The sequence below is a fragment of the Sturnira hondurensis genome, unplaced genomic scaffold (assembly GCF_014824575.4).
Source record: "Sturnira hondurensis isolate 20B ecotype Veracruz unplaced genomic scaffold, ASM1482457v3 Scaffold0022566, whole genome shotgun sequence".
NCBI classification, from domain to species: domain Eukaryota; kingdom Metazoa; phylum Chordata; class Mammalia; order Chiroptera; family Phyllostomidae; genus Sturnira; species Sturnira hondurensis.
Genome location: NW_028095197.1, coordinates 11,581,525 through 11,604,697, shown reverse-complemented (window position 1 = coordinate 11,604,697; position 23,173 = coordinate 11,581,525). Strand labels below are relative to the sequence as shown.

Here is a 23,173-nt window from a genome sequence, read left to right as displayed (position 1 = left end):
AAAGAAAGAAAGCAAAGAAAGCAAAAAAGCAAGCAAGAAAGAGTTGTCCTTAAAAAAGAAAAGAGACAATTCATTGAATTGTGACTGCACATGACAGAAACAGGCCTTAAGGTCATGTTTTCTTCTCTTTGTGCTCCCATGGACCTTCTCATATACAATTTGGTTTCAACTTTCTTCTACATTAGCTAGAGTCTTGTTATTTGTGTGTGTGTGTGTGTGTGTGTGTGTGTGTGTGTGTGTATGATTACACCTCTCTTTGTGAAACAATCTAGTGTACTTGCTGGGACCATGAACATGAGTTTGACTCTCACCTTACACTCTAAGCCTCAGTTTCCTTGGCAGCAAAAAGGGGTTTGTCTGCAAATAGCTAAACTCTTTTATGCTACATGAATTTTACTGTCTCCAGTTTCAGATGTTTTTCCTCCTAAACTTGTTTCTAATTTTTTTAAATATTTTTATTTATTTATCTTTAGAGGGGAAGGGAAGGAGAGTGGGAGAGAAATATCAATGTATGGTTGCCTCTGCCGAGAGCACACAATGTATCATGTGTCCCCTGCCAGGAACTGGCCTGGAATCCAGGCATGTGCCCTGACTGGGAATCGAACCGCAATCCTCTGGTTCGCAGGCCCATGCTCAGTCCACTGAGCTACACCAGCCAGGGCCAACTTGTTTCTAATTTATGAAATTACTTTTTAAATTACTTTGACCACTAATAACAACTAATATTGGTAGTACATTAAAAAGAAAATTAGCAGATAAAAATAGAATGAAAGAAAAGAATTCATTTCTTAAAGCATAGAAAAGTATCCTGTATTTGTCAACAGCAGTTCAACTTGTAGGTGTTGATACTTTGCATCTGAGTTAAAAAAGAAATATCCTGGCCCTGGCTGGTGTAGCTCAGTGGATTGAGCACGGGCCTGCAAACTAAAGGATCGCGGTTCGATTCCCAGTCAGGGCACATGCCTGGGTTGCAGGCCAGTTCCCAGTGGCGGATGCACAAGAGGCAACCACACATTGATATTTCTCTCCCTCTCTCCTTCCCTTCCCCTCTAAAGATAAATAAATAAATAATCTTAAAAAACAGATTAATTTTAAAAAAAGAAATATCCTGAAGAATGTGTGCTTCACCATACTCCTGTAGACTCACGTCTTCCTTCAATCTTGTGTTCTGGAAAAGAACTGGAAAGGGGAATGATGAGGACGCTGGGTCTGAGGCGAAAGAGCGAGGGACTGACTAATGGATCTCGGAGGAGGCTGAACTCAGGCAGCTGACATGGAGGCTGCCATGGGAAATGAAGCGAATGCCATGAGCACTGCGTGAGTGAGTCATGTGAAACATGGGTGTTGCTAGAGGGCTTTAGAGAGGCAGAGAACCCTTGTGGAAAGTGGCCGGCTATACTTAAACGAAGCAACCTCACGGGCTGAGGAAGGCAGGGGCCCTAACTAACACAGGCTCTTGTGAGGAAAAAGGCCATGGAGCAAGGATTTCACCTAGAACATGTTTGACCGCCCATTTGGCGTAAACCTACTTGTTACATATTCTTCACGCTTCACAAGAAACACTGAGAAAAGAGTGGTTAAGAATTTCGTGGTGTGTGATAGTTTTAGAAAAGAAACTAAAACTGGAATCTGATTCTCATTCTAGCCACTTTCCCCAGGGAACGATTTGCCTCTCCTCGCCAATATCTGCTTTCTCTGTCTTCGTAATTGAATGAAATGTTTGGTATCTGACTTCGTCTGGTTCAAGCCCGCTGTGTTCCCATGGCCTTCAGGCTAACAGCTTCCCCTTAGCCTTGCGTACGGCCATGCTAATCATTCGAGGAATTCCAACTCAGGAGATAAGGGAAGTATGTTTCGTTTACCAAAGATCTGCAGAAACTGCCTGACCAGACTGACATCAACCAGCTCGATCTTCCTCAGACCCCTGCTGGGGCCCACATGTGTGCCGTGGTCGATCGCCTCTTGTCCTCCCCATTTCCCCTTTCCCTGACATGAAAGAAGCCTGATCTCCACACTTTCATGAGATGGAGCTGAGATACCACTATGGCTCCCATCTTCTCAGCTGGCCCCTTCTTGATCAAGAAATCTTTCCTTCCCCTGCTTTCCTCATTCCCTTTCTCCTGGAAGCGCCTCCTCATTGAACTCCATCCACTCCTATTTCAGACCCTGCTTCCAGAGAATTTGACCCCAAACAAATACACAATGAAATGGAGTTGTTAGTAACGGAAGCAGTTACTTTTCAACTTGCTTCGGCCTGGAAAGTTTTCTCTAAACTACACTGTAAAAAGAAAGGAAAAAGACGGAAACATTGCAGAGCTGTATGAAACTGCATGTTTCAGTGCATCAGCAGGCATAGTGCATGGGTGTCCTCTTGCACGCCAACTATCAGGAATGCTGAGTGGGGAGGGATTCTGAGCCCCAACCTGGACTGCGTGTGAAAGTGCTGATTGATGTGTGCCGTTTGCTTTAGGCGAGAAATAGAGGTGTACAAAAAGAGACGGCGAGGGGTAATTTTGATGTAGTTCTGCTGTTAAAAGAAATTCCCTTCTCTCAATGTTACTAACATTTTCAATCATATTTCTGGTGCCTAACAAAGACAAATGGGCTGCGATAGAATTCTGGCTCCTTTACTTACAAACTATGTGATCTTGAACAAGTTACTTGACCTTGGTTCCTGAGTCTGTGAAACTACAATAATAGCAGCTTTCTTATAGACTTTTAACGAGAATTAAATAAATTGACTCATGTAAAGTTCTTACAGCAGTGCCTGGTACCTATTAAGTACTTGATGACTATAAGCTTTTATTATTTTATTTAATGATTTCAAAGGTGTCAAGTCATGCTTGGGTGGGAACTTCTTCTGTAAAAGATGGTCTTCCATTTGTCTCATGGAGCACATCTGATGCTCCACTTTGCAAATGCTTCGTGAAAATCGGTGAGTGAATATTCTTTACTTAAAATGTGTCTTTAAAAAATTAGATAACTAGTTATTCATGCTAATTTAAGAAAAGATCTTTATACTCTAGAATTATCATTCCAAGACAATGCCATACAACTTAAACTTTTATAGGAATAAACTGTTTAATAAGACTGATGATTGACTTAATTATCTATGATTGGTCAGGTTAAGGGAACTGGTTGGTCAATCACCTATGATTGGTTAGGGAACTTGATTCCTTCAGCCACTATAAATGCTAATGACCTTAGGGAAGGCAGTGAGGGAGCAAGTCAGACTGAAAGAGATTTTATAATTAGAGGTTGAAGCTCTTAAAAATATTGATTAGAAGAAAGAACTTTTTAATGAAGGTTCTTTTTTTTTTTACCTTTGGAAGTTATTTTGAATGTTGATTGATATGATTCACTATTTTTGACTACCATTTGAACACCATCTATTCATCATGAAATATTTCCTAAATGCCTTAATTTTAGGTATTGGGAAATATACCACATACGAATTCTTTGTGAAAATCAAAGGCCTATAAACCAAAATTAGCTTGAGACTGTAGTAAAGAATAAAAAGCACTTATTTGGACAAAAGGAGCTGTAGCCCAGGAGACACAGATTCAAGTAGCAACTCAAACTGTGCTCCGCTGAGGCAAACAGGAGGCCATCTTTTATGAAGTTCCCACCCAGGTTCCAAATTTGATCTGTTTCAGGCAAATGAGGGTTCCAAATCGTGCAGTGCTGATTGGTCAGTATAGATGCAAATGAGGATGCAACTGGTGCAGTTCTGAGTGTGGGGGGACATCTCAGTCCACTGGGGGAGAGGCAAAATCAGGGCTTCCCTGAAGTGGCTGCTGACTCAGAGAGAGCAAACAGGCAGGAGCACAGGAGGCTGAAAGCTCAGCTGGTGGCTTCCCCCAAACACGGGCCGTGTGAGAGGCCTCTGTCAAAAATGGCAGCTGCACTCTGCTTTTGAATTGGGGCCCAGGTAACCACCAGAAGCCCATTTTGACAGATACACTTTTGCTCAGGGTTCACAAGCATATGATTTAAGATGGTTACTCTGTACTTTTCCTAAACATGTTGGTACAGAGTGCAAGTGACTTAAAATAATGGTGACAATGTGAAAACGCTATAATATACTTGGGTTAATGGGGTTTCTACATGAAAAATGAAACTGTTTTTCCCAAGAGTAACCCGAAAGAACTTGGGATGTTGCTATCTTCGACAGTGCTAATGGAGCTATCAGTCTGAGGAGGGAGGGACTAGAAAATTAGTGCAGGAATAGCCTACATTTAGCAGTGGGGTTTTTTCAAGCCACATTTTAAACCTCATTATGGTGAATATTTAATCGTGACAAAAAATAGACTTCATTTGCATGAGCATACCCTAGATAATACCTAATTGACACATAAATATCATTGAAAGGCAATATTCTTACTTCATTAACATGCTTGCTACAAATATTCTATGATAAAATAATTAGATAATTTTTAAATGAGTTAATAGGTAAGTTTTTCATGTTGGGGAGGGTTGTGGGTTCAGGAACCAGTAACAGAAAAACTAGTTTTATAATGTGTTTTAAAAATATAACTCCTATAATCCCCATTCATTTTTATATGTACCATAATTGATTTAAAAGAGACTATAAGTGTTTTATTCCTTAACTGAAGAGAGCCTAAATAGTCTTTTATATTAATTGAGTTAATTATAACAAGATCTATAAAGTCCTAAAAGCTAGGTAAATATTTTACAAGATTGATGAGTAAATTTAAGTTTAATTTCCTTTAATACACATACAATGCATATATAAAAGTCCCTCTACCAAACAAAGAAATAAGCATTATAATCTTAAGGTTAAGAGTCACACAACAAATAACTCAATATTAAAGCAGACCCTCACGTGGAGTTCGTTACAAAGTACGAAAGTTAATTTCATTCCTTTCTTCTTTCCTCTGTACTATATTAGTTTTTCTCATTAAATAGAGACTTTTAGGTTGACCTAAAGAAGTAACATTTCCAGCAAGCATTGAGCACACATCTGATCAGTGCCCAGTCTTTCAGCTACCCTGGAAACCCAGGCTGAAGGGCACACAATTGACTACTGGGAAAGGAGGGGAAATGAACCCCAGTAACAGGTTCAGGCAACTGTTCCAACCAAGCCTCAGGCAAATGAAAGGCAAAACAGAAAAGATTTCAACCTTTTCTCCAGCTCCACTGTAATGTAATTCTATCATTCACACCAGTTGATTGTGTAGGGAAGGAAGAAAAAATACAGGGTAGGGCAAAAGTGGGTTTACAAACACAGAGCTCATTCTTGCACTATTCTTTGTTAATTATTGTATTATTTTCCACACAAACCACTGTAAACCTACTTTTGCCCCACCTTGTATAGTAAAGATTTTACTTTTGAGTTGTATCTTTTGTGTTGTTTACTGTGTTCCTGAATAACAACTGAACAGAACTTAGAAGAATGCCTTAGACTAGAGAACGTAAAAACCCAGAACTTCAAGTTGGTGTATCATTAGTTTTTTCTCTTTAATCATTCTTACTAGTAATTCACAAGAAAAGCTTTGAGTTTCCCAAATTTCCTTTGCTCCAAGATAGTAAACATTTACTATTTATAGAGAAAAAAGTAGAAAAGGATGCCCATTCAGAAGCCTTTTATAATATAATTTCATGAAAAAGCATGAAAAAAAAGATCAAAGTTGTTTGTCCAAAAGATCAAAGTAATTCAATACAAAATAACTAGATAAGGCGCACAACAGAGTGCCCACAGAGGAGCTGGCTGGGTCACGGAGGGTTTCTGAAGTAACGATTGTGAGCCATTTTCTCATATACTCACTCTCCTTGGGAGAACTTTATTTGTGTTTGCTTTTCATTGCAAATTTTTTTAAATTTCGTAAACTACACATAACATAAAATTTACCAGTTTAAGTATGTTTAAGTGTTCAGTTCGGTAGTGTTAAGTACATCCACATTGTTATGCAACTGACCTCGAGAACAATTTCATCTTGCAAAACTGAAACTCTATAGCCATTGAACAACTTCGTTCCTCTCTCCCCTCCCTTGCCAACCACCATTCTACTTCCCGCTTTTACAAATTTGATTACTCTAGCTGCCTCTTATACATGGAGTCATACAATATTTGCCATTTTGTGACTGTCTTATTTTAAGTAACCTAATGTCCTTAAGGTTCACCCATGTTGTAGCATGTGTCAGAATTTCCTTCCATTTTAAAGCTAAATAATATTCTATTCTATGTGTATATCTCATTGGGTTTAATCACTCATCCATTAAAGGACACTTGGGTTGCTTCCACCTGTGACTACTGTGAACGATGCTGCCATGAACACAGGTGTACAAATATCTCTTCAAGACCCTCCTTTCAATTCTCTTGGTTATTTATCCAGAAGTAGAATAGCTGAATCATCTGTTAATTCTATTTTTAACTTTTTGAGGAACCATCATTCTGTTCCCTACAGGGGCTGAACTATTTTACATCCCACTCTAATTTCTCTATCTCCTTACCAGCACTTGTTAATTTCTACGTTCATTTGTTTTTTTAAACAGCACCATCCCATCAGTGTGAAATGATCCTCACTGTGGGTTTGGTTTGCATTTCTCTAATGATTAGTGGTATTGAGCACTTCTGATTTTCAATTTTCATTACTCAATTAATACATGTTAATTTAGAAGGGCAGAACATTTTTATCTAAATAAAAATGAGAAAAAGAAAATCACCTTGGATGTGGACACCAGCCCACAGTGTCTGCGGCGTTATGGATGAAATACGAGACAAATTCACACAGACTACCAAGTCCTGTGGAGGAAAAGGGACAGCATGGCTACTCCCTCAAGGAGGGAGCAACTCAGAGCGGCCTGGCCACTCTCTCAAGAAGATAGTACCTCGGCCTTTGCCTGGACAGGCTTTTATTGGGTTCAATTAGCACAGGAATACAGGTAAAGTTCATTAATTATTGTCAGGCAGTAAGGATCAAACCATAGATAGCATACAAAGAACTAGGAGGGCTTATTCTGAGCCAGGGTCTGTTAGCTAAAGGGCTATAAAACTTTGGGAAACAAACTCATTTCCTGCTCAGACCCTTATCACAAAACTAAGAGCATTCTTAGCAAAGCAGGTTTCACAAGATTTTATGTATTCTTAATTAGGCCTGATTGCCCTGGGGAACCCACTTTTTCCAGCACAGGGCTGCACTGCCTTTTGTCATTGTGTCAGGCTTAAGTCAGGCAGGGGGAGTAAGGCAGACAGGAGACTTCTTGCAGACAGAATGAGGACTCAGGCTATGTCAAGGCTGAGGGGTGAGGGTCCATCACCTCCTTTTGCTGTAGCCCCCTAAGTTCTTCCCTGGGGGCCCCCAGTGATCATGCCTGTCTTAGGTCGATCCTCCCTTAAGGACTCTTACCCATCATTGACTAACTGACCAAGCACTGGGGGCCAGTTATGGATGAAGTAAAAGGGGCAGAAGTGGCGCTCCTGCCAGGGAGATAAACTTTGTCTCCTTAGTGGCTTATGGTCTGAAGGTCGCTCACTTAGCCTTAGCCATGGGGGGTTACAGGCCCCATGTGTTTGTTTTTCATTGCAATTTTTTTATTTTGTAAAATACACGTAACATAAAAGTTACCATTATAAGTATGTTTAAGTGTTCTGAAACCAGGCAGGGTGGTCCCCAACACACCGTCAAGCATACAAGCATAGATAACTACCTTTAACATTTTGGTGAGATTTCATCCAGACTATTTTCTACATACCCATAAAAATGAAAGGGAACATACTATACTGTTTGTGTTTTAACCTTTAAAAATACTTAATATCACTTTAAAATGTTTATTTTAATAATTATCATAAACATTATAATTTGGAGTGTCTACAGATCATTTCCTTGTTTGAATCTACTGTAATCTGTGCAACCAAACCCTTATTGTTGAGCACTTAGGTTGTTTTGAAATTTAGGGCATTAGAAATAGCCCATAGTTCTTTGCTGTTTGGGGTGAGGGAGGAGCAGGGAATAATCCTTAAAAATATTAACAAGTGCCCACTCAAAAAATGTTAAGAGCCTTCCACATCTTTCTTCATTTTAAATCATTACATAGGATTTGTGTTCTTTTGTCCTTTATTATAGTGTTCCAACAATTGGGTCTATTCCTTGCCACTAATGCCTCTTACTTGTTTGAGTACTGTGTTTTCCAAGTCTCTAGATTTGCATTCTTATTCCTCTTTTCTTCCCCAAAGTTAAATGTGCATGGTTAGATCTCTAATAATTTTTGAAAAAAAAGTTTTACTTAACTGGTGGGAATAGAAGCACCCTTGCTGGAAGCCCGGTAGTGGGTGTCAGCATTTTAAGAAGTTTAAAGATGAAGCAATCATGTTGGATGTATTTTATAATTACCTCCATATCTTTTTCACTTACCTGCCCTCAACGCATTGCAGGCATTCATCTCCTCTTACCAGGGTTATTGAGATAGCCCTGTTTCTAGTGTCCCTCTCCACTTGCTATTCTGTAATAGTATGAATGGCTACTTTGATAGAAAACAACAGATCTCCACAATACAGTGGCTTGAAGAACCATAAGCTTACTTCTCACCTCATTCCAGAGTAGGTTTCCAAGTCAGCAGGTAACTCTCAATCATACAGTAATTTAGGAATCCAGACTCTTTCCATTGTTTGTCTCTGCCACCCGCTAGGCCATTTTCCTTATTTACACAATTGAGGCAGGGCTCCATGTCCCAATTTCAGCTAGTGGAAAGAGCAAAATAGAAAAAGGTTCAGCCTGGTCTGAAGGTGCTGGCGTGAGAGTGGGGCACCTCCTTCCACCTCACATTGCTTTGCATAGAGCATACTTACATGGCCATGGCCATCCTTATCTTTAGTGATGCTGGGAAATGCAGTCTAGCTGTATGCCCAGGAAGAGAAGGAGACTGAGCTTCAACAGACAGTTCTCAGTCTGCCACCCTCAGCCTTGTTCATCCTCCACACTGCTGTCAATGCGAGCTCTCTGAATCTCGAATCTGATCATGCCATACCCCTGCTAAAGAAACATATGCAGGGGTTTTCCATCACTGAACAATGAATGTTGTTATTGAGTATTTACTGGGTGCTAAACATTGTAGATAGAATAAGAAAAATAAAATTCTGTATTTGTCCTCCTGGAGCTTATAGAGGAGTCAAAATCCTGGGAATCATATACAGCTCTTCCTTCTCTCTCACCACTACATCCAGTCCATCAGGAACACCTGCAAATCCCACTTTCATCCAGAGAACCACTCTGCACCCCTTCTCTGCTGTTTCCCATGAGTGTCATTGTTCTAGATATTTTTTTAAATCCTAAATTACATAGTTTAGACATAACCAAATTTAGAGGACTTTGTCAAATGAGCCATGAATGTGCAGTGTGGAGAGAAATGAAGCATTTAATTTTAACTAATTTGTTGACATTATTCATGTTTATATGTGTGTTTGAGCCCCCCCAGCCGCCACAGATGAGAATAAGTCTACCAAGACATAATCTGCTTGGGGAGGAAAGGTGGCCGATCTCCCGAAGAAAAAAGGCCAAGAGCCTTTTCCTCAATGGGCTTTTATTGGGTTCATTTTGCACAAAAATACAGGTAAAGCTCATCGATCATTGTCAGGCAATAAGGATCAAACAATAGGTGACATACAAAGAACTACGAGGGCTTATTCTGAGCCAGGGTCTGTTAGCTAAAGGGCTACAAAACTTTGGGAAACAAACTCATTTCCTGCTCAGACCCTTATCACAAAACTAAGAGCATTCTTAGCAAAGCAGGTTTCACAGGATTTTATGTATTCTTTCTTAGGTCCGATCGTCCCTGGGAACCCACCCTTTCCAGCACAGGGCTGCGCTGCCCTCTGTCATTGTTTCAGGTTTAAATTAGGCAGAGGAAGTAAAGCAGCCAAGAGATTAGGAGACTTTTTCCAGGCACAATGAGGACTCAGGCTCTGTCAAAGCGGAAGGGCAAGGGTCCATCACCCATTTTTGCTATAGCCCCCCAAGTCCTTCCCTGGGGGCTTCTGGTGATCATGCCTGTCTTAGGTCACCCCTCCCTTGAGGGATCTTACCCATCACTGGCTAATCAGTCATGCATTGGGGGCCAGGCAGGGTGAAGTAAAAGAGGCAGGGGCGCTCCCTGACAGGGAACTAAGATTTGTCTCCTCAGTGGCTCATGGTCTGAAGGTCACTCACTCAGCCTTAGTTATGGGGGTGGTGGGGTTACAGCTTCTGAAACCAGGCAGGGCAATTCCCAACATTTATGTTTATTCTCATTCTGCTCTTGCTTGAAGGTGTGAGGGAACTTTTCCAGGAGTGTTATCAGACTCCCCTTCTTTTGTAGGGTGCCCAGGTTCTTTATCTATGCTTGTGGTCCCCGAGATTTGCTCCTCTCTTCGTACAACAAACTCCCTTTAATTTGAGTAGCTTGAGAGGCTTTCTGTTCCTAGCCACCAAAAGATTCTTCAGTAAAACAGTTTTTCATTTTTTGAAAAGTATATTTAACATCTAGTGTTGGTATTGGTGGTGCTAGATGTTTGAGGGCTACAATATTATCCTTTATGCAAAGGGCTTTGGCATGTTTGCATCCCGTTTAAAGAAGAACAAAACAACAGAGTGTCAGCCAAGACGGAAGCGTAGGTAGAAATCCTTTGCTTCCTCACACAACCAAAAGGAGGATAACAACCAATCTAAAATCAATAAACAACCAGAAGTGCCAGAAAATCAAACTTCGTGAAACTCCAACAACCACAGAACTAAAGAAACAGTCAAACAGAACAATGAGACCAGTAAGGTGGCAGATGGAGAGAAAGCACAGTGAGGTGGTGGACCACACAGGCGGAGCTGACCTAAAGAGAAACTGAGATTCAGATCTGACTGTGGACTACGGAAGTTGCCATGGTGGGAGAAACTCCCAGTCTCACATGAGAGTCCAGTGGAAAGTGCAGGTGAGCTGCAGTGTTCTCTCTCTGGCCCCTCCCCGACAGGCAGTGCAGCAGGCAGCAAAGAGGGTTGCCCCGCCCCGGTGACCACCTAAGGCCCTGACCCCGTACAACTTAATAGGTGCACCGAGACAAAGAAAATGAAAGAATAGAGCAAAACCTCAGGAAGAGAGCTAAATGATGAGGAGATAGCCAACCTATCTGATAGAGAATTTAAAGCCCTGTAATCAAAATGCTCACAGAACTGATTGAGCTTGGTCAAAAAATGAAAGAACAAATGAAAGACACCAAAAGTGAAATAAAGCAAAATATTCAGGGAACCAACAGTGACAGGAAGGAAACCTGGACTCAAAGCAATGATTTGGAACAAAAGGAAGAAATAAACATCCAACCAGAACAGAATGAAGAAACAAGAATTCAAAAAAATGAGGAGAGGCTTAGGAACAACTTTAAATGTTCCAATACCCGAATTATAGGAGTGCCAGAAAGAAAAGGACAACAGCAAAAAATTGAAAACTTATTCAAACAAATAATAAAGGAAAACTTACCCAATCTGGTGAAGGAAATAGATTTCCAGGAAGTCTAGGAAGCCAGAGAGCCCCAAAGAAGTTGGATCCAAAGAGGAACACACCAAGGCACATCATCATTAAGTTACCCAAGATTAAAGATAAGGAGAGAATCTTAAAAGCAGCAAGAGAAAAAGAGACAGTTACCTACAAAGGAGATCCCATAACACTGTCAGCTTATTTCTCAAAAGAAACCCTGTAGGCAAGAAGGGTCTGGAAAGAAGTATTCGAAGTCATGAAAGGCAAGGACCTACATCCAAGAATACTCAATCCAGCAAAACTATCATTTAGAATGGAAGGGCAGATAAAGTGCTTCCCACATAAGGTCAAGTTAAAGGAGTTCATCATCACCAAGCCATTATTATTATTATTATTATTTTTAAATTAATTATTCATTTATTTTTAGAGAGGGGAAGGGGAGGAGAAAGAGTGGGAGAGAAACATCAATGTGTGGTTGCCTCTTATGTGCGCCAAACCAGGGACCTGGCCTGCAACCCAGGCAGGTGCCCTGACTGGGAATCAAACTGGTGACCCTTTGGTACACAGGCCCGTGCTAAATCCACTAAGGTATACCAGCCAGGGCTGATTATTATATGAAATGTTAAAGGGACCTATCTAAGAAAAGGTAGATCAAAAATATGAATAGTAAAATGACAACAAATGCACAGCTATCAACAAATGAACCTAAAAAAATAAAAGAAAGAAAAACAACAAAAACAAAACTATGCAAACAACTAGAACAGGAACAGAATCAGAGAAATGGAGATCACACGAAAGGTTTTCAGTGGGAAGGGGAAAGGGAGTAATGGGGGGAAAAGGTATAGGGAAGAAGAAGCATAATTGGTAGGCATTAAATAGATGGGGAGAGGTAAAGAATGATATAGGAAACAGAGAATTCAAAGAATTTATACGTACAACCCAGGGACATGAACGAAGGGATGGGGAATGCTGGAGGGTTGGGGGGGTGCAGGATGGAGGATGGATAAAGTGAAAAAAATTGGGAAAACTGTAATAGAATATGCTTAAATAAAAGAAGAACAAAACATCTATAATATTCTTATATCACTGCTTTAACAAATTTAAGTTTAATAAGTTCAGTAAACCAATATCAGTACATTGAAGCCACAAATGTAGTGGCTTAAAACAATACCCATTTATTACCTCATGGTCCTGTAGACAAGAAGTCTGAAATTATGTCAAAATTTTCAAATTATTTTTAAAGACTGTATTTATTTATTTATTTATTTATTTATTTCCAGAGAGCGGAGGGGAGGGAGAAAGAAAGGGGGAGAAATGTCGATACGAGAAACACCCAGGGACAGAACTCGCAGCCCAGGCATGTGCCCCTCCTGGGAATCAAACCAATGATGTTTCGCTTTGCGGGATGGCACCCAACCAACTGAGGTACATCAGTCAGGGCAAAATTTTAAAAAGTTTCCAAATATTTTCAAAGTACATGTAACAGTGAACTCCAATTAACATGATTTATATAAATACATGCATTTCATCCTCACAATGACTCAATAAAATAAGTCCTAATATCACCCAAATTTTATAGATGAGGAAACTGAAGCACAGAAATATGAAATAATTTCCCCCAGGTCAAACAACTTTCGAAGTGTGGTGCAGAGAATTTTACCTGGTAGCTGGCCTTTACTCATTACACACTGCCTCTCCAGGTATAGCTGGTATGAAAAGAGAGCTATAACGTGTATATTGTTACCATATTTTATATTCCAATATTCCATTTTATGTATTTTTATGTAATTCGGTTACTTTACTTTACGTACCAATAGAATTGGTCTGAATAGGTGATTTCATAAGTCTGGTACTTGTGCCTTTACTTTTCTAAACTTCCTGGTTATTTTTCAAAGCCCTGAATGCTGAGGTGCCATTTTCTATCCTGGGCCATGGAGACGATTCTAAAGGAGGTAGGAGGACTGATGGAGAGCTGCCCTGTCGAGGTGGTGGTGGGGGGGGTGTGACAATGTTCTTAGGTCTCTCAGCTCCAAACATCTGATTTCCTCTTTCACAAAGAAAGTAGCTGCTGTATAAACAGGAACTATCTATGAACCATTTGCTACAGACAGGTAGTTTTCTTAATTAGTAGTTTACGAGTGCCTAGTAATTATATATGTAATCATGCAATGTAAACACACATGTAATTATATTTCATACTAAAAGAATAAATAAGTGGTGCTGAAAAAGAACATGAGTTTAAAATATTTTTTCTGATTTCAGATTATAACTGTTATAAATATAAATGTGTAAATATTTGTGAGTGTATGAAAGTGTGTGTTTATTCATTCAAAAAATACATTTTGTGCAATGATTTTTTGTCATTTCTTATACTCCCTGAAGACAAATGACAGCATTTGTGTTTCCCATCTGAGGGCCACACTGAAAATAGAATCAATATTTAGAATTTAGATTTAGCGATAGTACAATAAAAATCTGTTGGGATTTATAAGCTAAAAAGATGATGTTTTCACAAGGCCTCAGAAGTTCCAAGACAATCTTTTATCTCACAAAAGAATCAACTTTGAGTATTGAAAAAGAAACCTTTTCATCCCCAATTCCGGTTTTTTATAACTGTATAATTAACAGTGATGATAATATTATAGAGACAGGTTTACATGTGCGTGGAAGGTGGCAGTGATGGGGAGGCCCAAATAGAAATTATAAATAAGGGAAATAAAATTCCACTTTTTAGGGTTAAAGTACGAAAACAACATAGGTTTCGAGCAGGGATATGTCACTTAAAAAGAAAGACAGATTTCTAGGACTATAACACTGAAACCACATTGAATTTGTTGTTTATAGCTACAGAATGTATCCATCAGAAGAGAACATTGATTGGCCTTTTGAGTAAAGGAAAAGAAAAATCCCCGAAGAAATTTTGGCTGTACTTATTCAGCATTGCTCAGGGAATGAAACTTACTTGGAAAAACTGAGAAATCACTTTCCCAGTGGCAAATCTAACCCAACCGAAAGCAGGTGCATCGGCTCTCTTACAAGCAATCGTTTAAGTTATTTGACTTAGATCCTTTGTTCCATTTCCATGTCCACTACTCAATCTTGTGGTTGAATTTTTTTTCTGTTCTCATGGAGGTGCGTCCACTGAGAGAGAATATGCTAGGCTTGTTTACTTCAGTGTTCTGGACTCTGTAACAAAGCATATTTTTTTATTATAAATCTAAATACTGGCACTCAGCCTTTATGCGCTGGGCCCTTCGAACTTGGTTAATGTGATTTCACTGTAAGCCTGCCTAGGCTAACCTCCAAGACTTCAGTAATTTTAGTAAAGTTATCACGGTAACAGTACAGATTACTGGCATTGTCCTCCAGAAGATCTCTGTGTCGATGAACACAGTTTTTTTCAAAATATCATTCCAAGAATCCATTGCTATATCACGAAATAATATTCGTAGTCTACCAAATAATATTTATAGTCTACCAACTCACAATATTTATAGTGAGTTTTCCTCTCCTAGAAAAAAAAGTTTTTTTTAACAATTGGTTGACATATGATCTAAGGTTTTCTTAATTTATAGCTTCCTATTCTGTTTCTTTCTATTCTTTCAAAACAATTTTTTAAAAGAAACCAAGTTGTCTTGTCGAGTTTCCTACATCCAGATGGGACTGATTGCATTGCTATGGTGTAGTTAATACACGCCTCTGCTCTTAATTTCCATAAATTGGTAGTTAGGTCTAGCCTTGACGAGATTTAGTTTTGAAATTTTTGGCAAGATTTTTTAAAAGATAGTATTGTGTACTTTAATAACAAAGTACATAATGCCTGTTCCATGGTCTGTGATTTAACAGCTATCAATACAATAAACATTGCCTAGATCCTTTTGATTACTAAAAGTTGCAAAATGGTGATGTTTTAATTCTATCATTCCTTCTTCATATATTTTTACAAAGAAGAGATTCCTCTGATCAATTTTTTTCCTTATTTTTCCACTGAAGTTTTCCCTATCCTTAAATATTCTTTAAAAATACTATTTTTAAAGGTCTTGGTGTATTTTTTCTGAATTTGCTGTACTTTATATACCCATTCCCTAGCTCCTGGACATTTAGACTGTGTCTGATTTTTCACTCTAAAAATTGATGGAATCAACATTGTGGTATTTTTTTTGTACATAAGTCTGTTTACATATCTTAGTTATTTTTTTAGAATGGATTCCTAGGAGTGGAAGTCCAAGGTATAAAGAGTTTTGTAGTTTCTTTTTGCATATTAAAGAGTGTCTTTCTGAAATGCACCAACTTATACCCAACCGCAGTGAGAGAGCCTGTTTCCTTATATATCTTTATCATTCTCACACACTTAGTGTGTTTTATTCCATGTTTTATATTAAATGTAAATGGTAACAACTAAATTAGGTATGCATCTATTATAAGCACAGTAAGAAAATTCAAGGCTCATTTTATTTAATAGAACGTATACAAATGAAGCAATTGTTCCCATGTGAGAAAATTAAAAATTAATCTTAGAATTTCAAAATTAGCTCAGAACTATTGAGCTATTTGTTGGGTCTCATGTTCACTCACCTGTTATCTTTAGGAACGAATGATAATTAGTTGTCTCCCATATGTGCCCCGACCAGGGATTGTTCGTGCCCAGACTTGGACCACCCTCCAACCACATACTGGGAATTGAACCCGCAACCTGAGTATAGATACACACTGACTGAGAATGGAATTTGCAACCTTTTGGTTACAGGGTAACACTCCAACCAAACTGAACCATACCTGCAGGGACTGACTTAAATTTTAAGGGGAAGACTCTATGCTGCAATGGTGGAAATAGGGACACCTGTTCAGAAGGTTTTTACAGTGATCATGAGATGTCCAGGATGTGCTTGAAGGTGAAGTCAACAGAATCTCCTGATGGACTAAATGTGAGATGTGAAAGAAAGAATCCAAGCCAAGTGACTGAAAGGACGGAGTTGCTATTTGAGATGAAGAAGCTGGAAGAAGTTTTAGATTTCAGGGGGCAAATGGGGAGTTCCATTTTGGACATGTTGACCTGGAGACATGTAGTGTTATCCAAAGGAAATGTTGAATAGGCTGTTAAATACAAGTCTGGAATTAAGGGACACGTCTGGATGGCAATAGACCGTTCATCTTATGATCCAGTCTCATAATTTTTAATACCATCTAATGCCATCAATAGTGATGACAACCAAATGTTTGTGTATATGGTGGATTCAAGCAGTTTATGGTTGTATAGCTGTGTTGCTATTAAAGAGAGAGGTAAACATTTTAGTCTGCTTCTTTATCTCTGATCATGCAATAGGTACGGTCTTGGACCCCAGGCTTGGGTCTCCCTTTACCTCAGACATCACTGCTCTGAATCTCCACAAAGTAAACTGAGGTTCACCCTGACTAAGTCGGACATCTTGTAAACTGTAAAGGTAAATTTGAATCAAGGTCTAAAATCCATACCTGGACCTCTTTCCTCCACAATACCCACCAATCCTTGGCAAGTGTATCTTTCAAAGACCCGTTCTCCTTGCTTTCTCATCTTCTTCCCAGGCCTTTTAATCTTCCCCTTAATTTCCCTGTGCCCACTTAATTTCAGCCACGGGAATCTCAGTGCTGAGAAACTGGATTAGGGAAAATCTTTGACTAAGACTCCAGGTACTAGGTGTATTTTGTCCTCTTCCACGTAATTCATAATTGCTCCATCCAGTTTAATGTCCCCAGGGATTTTATTGTGTCGCCCCCGCAGTCCCAAACTTTTCTTCCTTAATTCAGTTCAGCACGTATTCTTTTCCAAATGTGCCTGTAGGTCTCAGGAGCCGTGTTCTAGCACAGGGAGAAAAGGCATGCCGTCAATCAGCTGGAACCTGGACAACACACCCGAGCTAGCCCGAGAAGTTAGGACGTAGGAAGCTGGACCTAGGAACCAGCCTCGTCCGCTGGTCCCGCGCTCCCGTACCTCTACCTCCAGAAGCGAAGGGGGGTTCCGAAGAGGGATTGCGGAGGTGGCCCCGTCCTCCCCTGGGCGGGGCCTACGGCTCCCGCTCCCGCCTCCCTGGCTGCGCGCGGCTGCGGGTCGCGGTCACGTGAGCGCGGCGCGGCGGGGGAGGGGCCCTGATTTCCGGGCGGCGGAAGGAGACGCGGCCGCGTGAGGACTAGGGGATTTGAAAACACGCTCCGGGAGCGAGAGGCTGAGGCTAGCGGCGTACGCTGTCGCTGCGGGGGCTTCTGCTCAGACACTCTTCCTCTGTGCTTCTGTCCCACGGTCCCGGCCGGACTCTCAGGTGAGTGGCCCGCGCCCATCAGACCAGGCCCTCCCGGGGCGCGGGACGGCGCGCCGGGCCGGCGCCCCCCTGTCCGCGGCCCAGGCGGGCAGGGCCGGCTGGGTTTGGTCTGCGATCCCTGGGCCCCCGGCAGTGGCACCTCTGCGGAGCTTGGCCTGGGTGCGGAGCCGTGCAGTGCGGGGGCGGGTGCTTGAGGGCATGAAGCGCCTCAAGTGACTGGGCGGGTTCCCGCGGTTTCTCGGTCCCAGAGACTTTCGGGCCGGTGTGGGTGGATTGGGCCCCACCTCCCCGACTGTAGTCCTGACTGCGGTCCAGCCGAGTAGAAGAAACGGTAGTTTCGGAAAACCCAGGGGGTCTAAACTTCCTGGCATGCGGGACCGAAGACTTGGGGTGGGGATGTGCAGTGGTCTCCTCATCTGCCCTCTCGCCGTCCAAGTGTGGCGGGTTAAGTGCTCTGTGCGGGGAGAACCGGGCCACCGGCTGTATCGAGTTGCTCTTGCACGGCATTTGCGTCAACCAAAGTCTGGTGTTTCCGATTGGACCCCTCAGTCGAGTTTGGGGGAACTCGTGAGCGTGAAAGGTTTGGAAAGGAAATTTGCAGAGGCCGAGCGCAGTATGCTTGCTTCTTGATATTTGGGGGAGGGGGGAGAACTTGGAAATTAGGGGGGTAATGAGGTAGCAGACACGTTAGCAGGAATCCGGTTTGGTGGGGATCCCGATGGGCCAATATCTCCTTTTCGTTGCAGTGACACGACCTGCAGTTTGAAAATGCGAAGTTCGGTTTTAAAGCTTCGGGGGCTCCCGTACGCAGGCGCTCCAGTGATGGGAGAGCTCAGCCCCTGAGGCAGGAGTGCTTACCTTCTGTTCAGTACCTAATTACATAAAAGTTGCATAGTCAGACTATTATTTGAATTGGTGTGTTGGGAATTTTTTATTTTAAGCGAAAGTAACAGAAATTGCTAGTAGAATGTTCCCCGTGTATCACAAAAATAACCTTACCAGTCTTAAAAGTCAAGGAAGGACGGTCAGCCCTCTTAATTTTCCTAACGGAGGGAAAACATTAGTAAGACGACTACAAAGTGATGGATAATATAGCATAAACTTGACAGCAGACTGTTGGCTAGGGATCAGGTAGGTAGTGGTTAAAGACAGCACAGAAGGTTGGTGGTGGGGGTGGAGGGTTAATTCATTCGAATTTTCTGAACGTCTTGTACCATTTATTTTCATCTCTGGTACTAGTTAATAAAATTGTAGGGAAAGAGTACAAAGTGTGCTTGCCAAATTAAGGAAGACCATTATTTTCTTTGTAGTAAAAGAGGCCAGTAAAGTATTAGGGACTTTATTTTAGGTTTTACTTACGCATTTCTTTTTTAGAGTGGAGTAGCTAGAGGTGTGGGTAGAATGAATACTTGGGAATAGGAAAGTGAAATAAAATGAGCTGTTTTGCTACTCGGTTTTCCAGTTTTCACCTTAGTTCCAGTATATATAACATAAAACTGGTTATGCAGAGCTGTCTTGAGTATGAAACCCTCTTCAACGTCTTAGTAAAGGACTGACAAAACCTTTCTGAGCCACGTCTTAAAAATGGGGTTAGTTTCACCTTCCATCATACGGTTTTGTGAGAATCGAATGTACATAATGCAGCTCATGTTGTACTTGGTAGATGCTAGTCCTGAGAATTAAAGAAAATACACATATTTGTGCTTATAGCACATGTGTTCTTCATTGTGCCAGTAGTGGTTCATAGTGTTTTACGATGAACCCATTTGAACTACATAGTGTTTTACAGTGAACCTAACGAACATTATTAGGTTCATTATTTGAACCTAATAATGAACTTATTTGCTCCTCATTCATCTTACCTCATAACAACTGTATGATGAAATATGTATGTATTATTACTATTCCTGTTTTGTAGGTAAAAACTGAGGCAAACTGAGGTAACTACAGCTAGCAAGTGGCAATCTTAATAAGAACATAATCATAATCAGTTTGGCTCCAGAATCTGTTCCTTACCTGTGTAGCTAAATCCTAGACTATGGGTCATGGTGATTGGCTTCTAGATTCCTGGAACTTCAGCTGCCAGGCTTGCACCAGCCATTTTATTACTCTCACAATAATGCAGACCTTCGATCTACTCAGTTATTTTTGGACTCTTGTGTCGTGTTGATTAAAAAGAAATAGCTGGGAATATAAGACAGAAAACTGTACTTGAACAAGAATTAAATAAAAAAAGAAACAAAGTATGATATCTAGAATTTAACAAAAAAGAAATAGCTGGGCATAGGATAAATATAGGATTTTTATTTATTTTGGAGGTATTATTTTAGTAGGGTATCTAGTGAAGGGTAGAATTCATTATTTTTGCAGCACATGGAAGGCTTCAGAAAGAATTGAGCTGGTTCTAGGTATAGGACACTATTTTTAGATGGCAGTTACCTTGTATAAAGGAAAAACTGGAGAGGAAGTTAGGAAGGACCTAATATGTCCAGGTGAGGAGTTCACTGTAAAGGGAGTAAAGGAACTCCTGAAATGTAGGTTTAGAAATTGCACTCTGGTGCTTCTCTAGCAGATGGACTAGGGAGTAGGCACTAGAGACAAGGCAAGAATACCTGTGGGAAAACTATTGAACAGTCTAGGGTAAAAATCAAGTATTTAAGACTTGGCGGGGGAGTAGGTAGGAGGCACAGATCAAAGATTTTGCGTGTAAGTGGTAAGATTTGGATACAAGTTGAAAGAAGGTGGTGAACAGGGGAAAGTGCAGGGTGATGTGGTTATGCCTGAGTTATTTATAATAGTGGCCTAATGATGTCGTTCTTTATACCTGTTACACTTTATTTCCCTTTTCTTCTGCTTTTCATACTGTTTTTTGGATACTATTTCCTGTTCATATCTAGTCTGAACTTTCCTTGGTGTTCAAGATGTTGGTATCTTCATTTTTGCCTATACCATGCTTATCCCATTTTCCTGATCTATACAGCTTTCCTTGCTTGTGAAATGCTCATTAACTGTCCTTGCTGCATATCTGTACCTTACCCGTATTTAAAGCATTCAACTTAGATTCATGAAACTTTTCCTGTTACAGGCTTCATTAAATAGTAGTGTTGGTTTCCAGACTTGGCTTTGGTTTGTTAGGGATTCTCAGTAGATGGAGGTGTATCTTTAGCAATTCTCTGCTGCTTTCCAATCCACCCTCATAGTACTCACTCCCCACCCCACAAAAATTTTTCCGAAAGTTTCCATTTAGCCCACTGCTTAACAAAAGGTTCTAGGGCTAAAAATCCTTGACAGATCAGTGGCAAGCCTGTTGCCTTATTGTTAATGACTCCTCTTTACAAACATCCTGGCTAAATTGATTTTTTTTTGTACTTTGTAAAGGTGGTTTCCTTTTAGTATTTTGATCCTTCGGCATAATCACCATTGGCCTTGATTCTTGATTATCTTTGGAATAAATGGTAGTATAAATATTGAAAAATACCTTTTTTATTTTTTAAAATACTTTATTTACTTTTAGAGAGGGAAAGGGAGGGAGAAAGAGGGAGAGAAACATCAGTGTGTGGTTGCCTCTTGCATGCCCCCTACTGGGGACCTGGCCTGCAACCCAGGCACATGCCCTAGACTGGGGATCTAACTGGCAACCCTTTGGTTTGAGCTCAATCTCCTGAGCCACACCTGCCAGTGCCTTGTTTACTCTTTCAGAATTTTTTTGTGTTTATCCATTGATTTCAAATTCTTTTCATTATAGCACTCAAGAATGACTAAAAAAAGAAAACGTCAAGATGATTTTCAAAAAGTAAAACTAAAGGTTGGTAAAAAGAAGCCCAAATTAGAAAATGCTACTGTTACAAACTTTAAAACGAAGACTATACATCTGCCTGAGCAACTCAAAGAGGATGTAACACTTCCAACAAACAACAGAAAACTTAACATAAAGGTAAATCATAAATATCATTTTGATAAAATTAGATTTTTAAAAAATCACTTAGAATATTATATTTTTGTGGGAAGTTTTTTATTCTTAACAGTTTATTGATGGCTGTAGTTTGGAGTTCACCTGTTACCCTAGTCTGATAATGCCACTCAGCTTTTCCACCTCCAGAAAGCCTTGTTCAGCTAAGTCTGCAGTGATTTCTCCCTTGTATACTTAGTTGATGATTTAATATATCATCTAGAAATATCTTGTGTTTAATTTTTTGATGTGTGATGTGTCAAATTCTTGATGTTCCTGTTTTGAAGCTGTTTTTATAGCACATTGAGATAAGATCCTGTCTTGTTTTTGAATTCTTACAGCGCATAGCTTACAGGTTCATGGTAAATGTGTGAAGTTATGGTAACTTAAGTTTGAACAGTAGTTTTGCTTAAAAATTGAACAGCTTTATTAAAATGAAGTTTACACATAATAAGATTCACCCATTTAAAATGTACAATTCAGTGGTTTTAAAAATATTTATAGTAATGACATTACCATAATCAAATTTTAGAACTTTTTTTTAATCACTTCAGAAAGAAATGCTATACCTATTAGAAGTCACTCCTATTCCTTCCCCCCAGCCCTAGGCAGCCACTAATCTCCTTTGTATTCACATAGGTTTGCTCCTTCTGGGCATTTCATAGAAATTAGAAACACATAACGCCAAGTGTTTTGATACTTGGCTCTCACTTAGCATGTTTTTGAGATTCATCCATGTTAGAGCATGTGTCAGAGCAGTTCTTAATTCCTTTGTGTTGTGGAATAGTATTCCAGTGCATGGTTATGTCACATTTTATTATTTACCGGTTGATGGACATTTGATTGTTCCCACTTTCTGTTATGAGTAATGCTGGTTAGGAGTATTTGTGAACTAGTTTTTTGAGGATACACATTTTCTAGTTTTGCTTTTAAGCCCCAAAGGTTAAATAATATCAGAAAGGTATTCAAAGTCATATTTTCTTCACAGATTAAGTAAGTTATTCCACAGAGAAAATTGGTAAATGTTGTACTCTGAATAAAATAAATATACGCCTGGAAAAAACATTTAAAATAGACAGAAATGTCTCGTTAAATTAAGAGTATATAAATACACCCAGCACATGTGTAGTATGTAATAGATGTTTGAATAGTGGTGATGATTGCTGTCACTTTATTTATTTATTTATTAGATTTTATTTACTTATCTTTTTTTTTAAAGATTTTATTTATTTATTTATCTTTAGATGGGAAGGAGAGAGTAAGAGAAACATCAATGTATGGTTGCCTTTCATGCATCCCCTGCTGGGAGTTGGCCTGCAGGGAACTGACGTGCAACCCAGGCATGTGCCCTGACTGGGCATCGAACCGCGATCCTCTGGTTCGCAAGCCTGTGCTCAATCCACTGAGCTACACCAGCCGGGGCTATTTACTTATCTTTAGAGGGGAAGGGAAGGAGAGAAGGAGAGAAATATCA

General features: G+C 40.1%; 1 protein-coding gene and 1 non-coding gene across 3 annotated transcripts in view; both read left to right on the top strand.

Annotated features, from left to right (window-relative positions):
* Positions 1–791: 791 nt before the first annotated feature.
* On the top strand, positions 792–864 carry LOC118979919 (small nucleolar RNA SNORD56). Its single transcript, XR_005065013.1, has one exon. It is a non-coding gene; the product is annotated as a small nucleolar RNA SNORD56 (small nucleolar RNA).
* A 16,711-nt stretch (positions 865–17,575) lies between these two features.
* The window catches only part of TEX10 (testis expressed 10), a 45,709-nt gene continuing 40,111 nt past the window's right edge, over positions 17,576–23,173 (top strand). For both annotated transcript variants that reach the window (XM_037035790.1, XM_037035791.1), the window contains exons 1-2: positions 17,576–17,750; positions 21,496–21,684. In XM_037035790.1, coding sequence (XP_036891685.1) covers positions 21,505–21,684 — 180 coding nt within the window. In that variant the 5' untranslated portion in view covers positions 17,576–17,750; positions 21,496–21,504. The remainder of the gene's footprint in view (positions 17,751–21,495; positions 21,685–23,173) is intronic.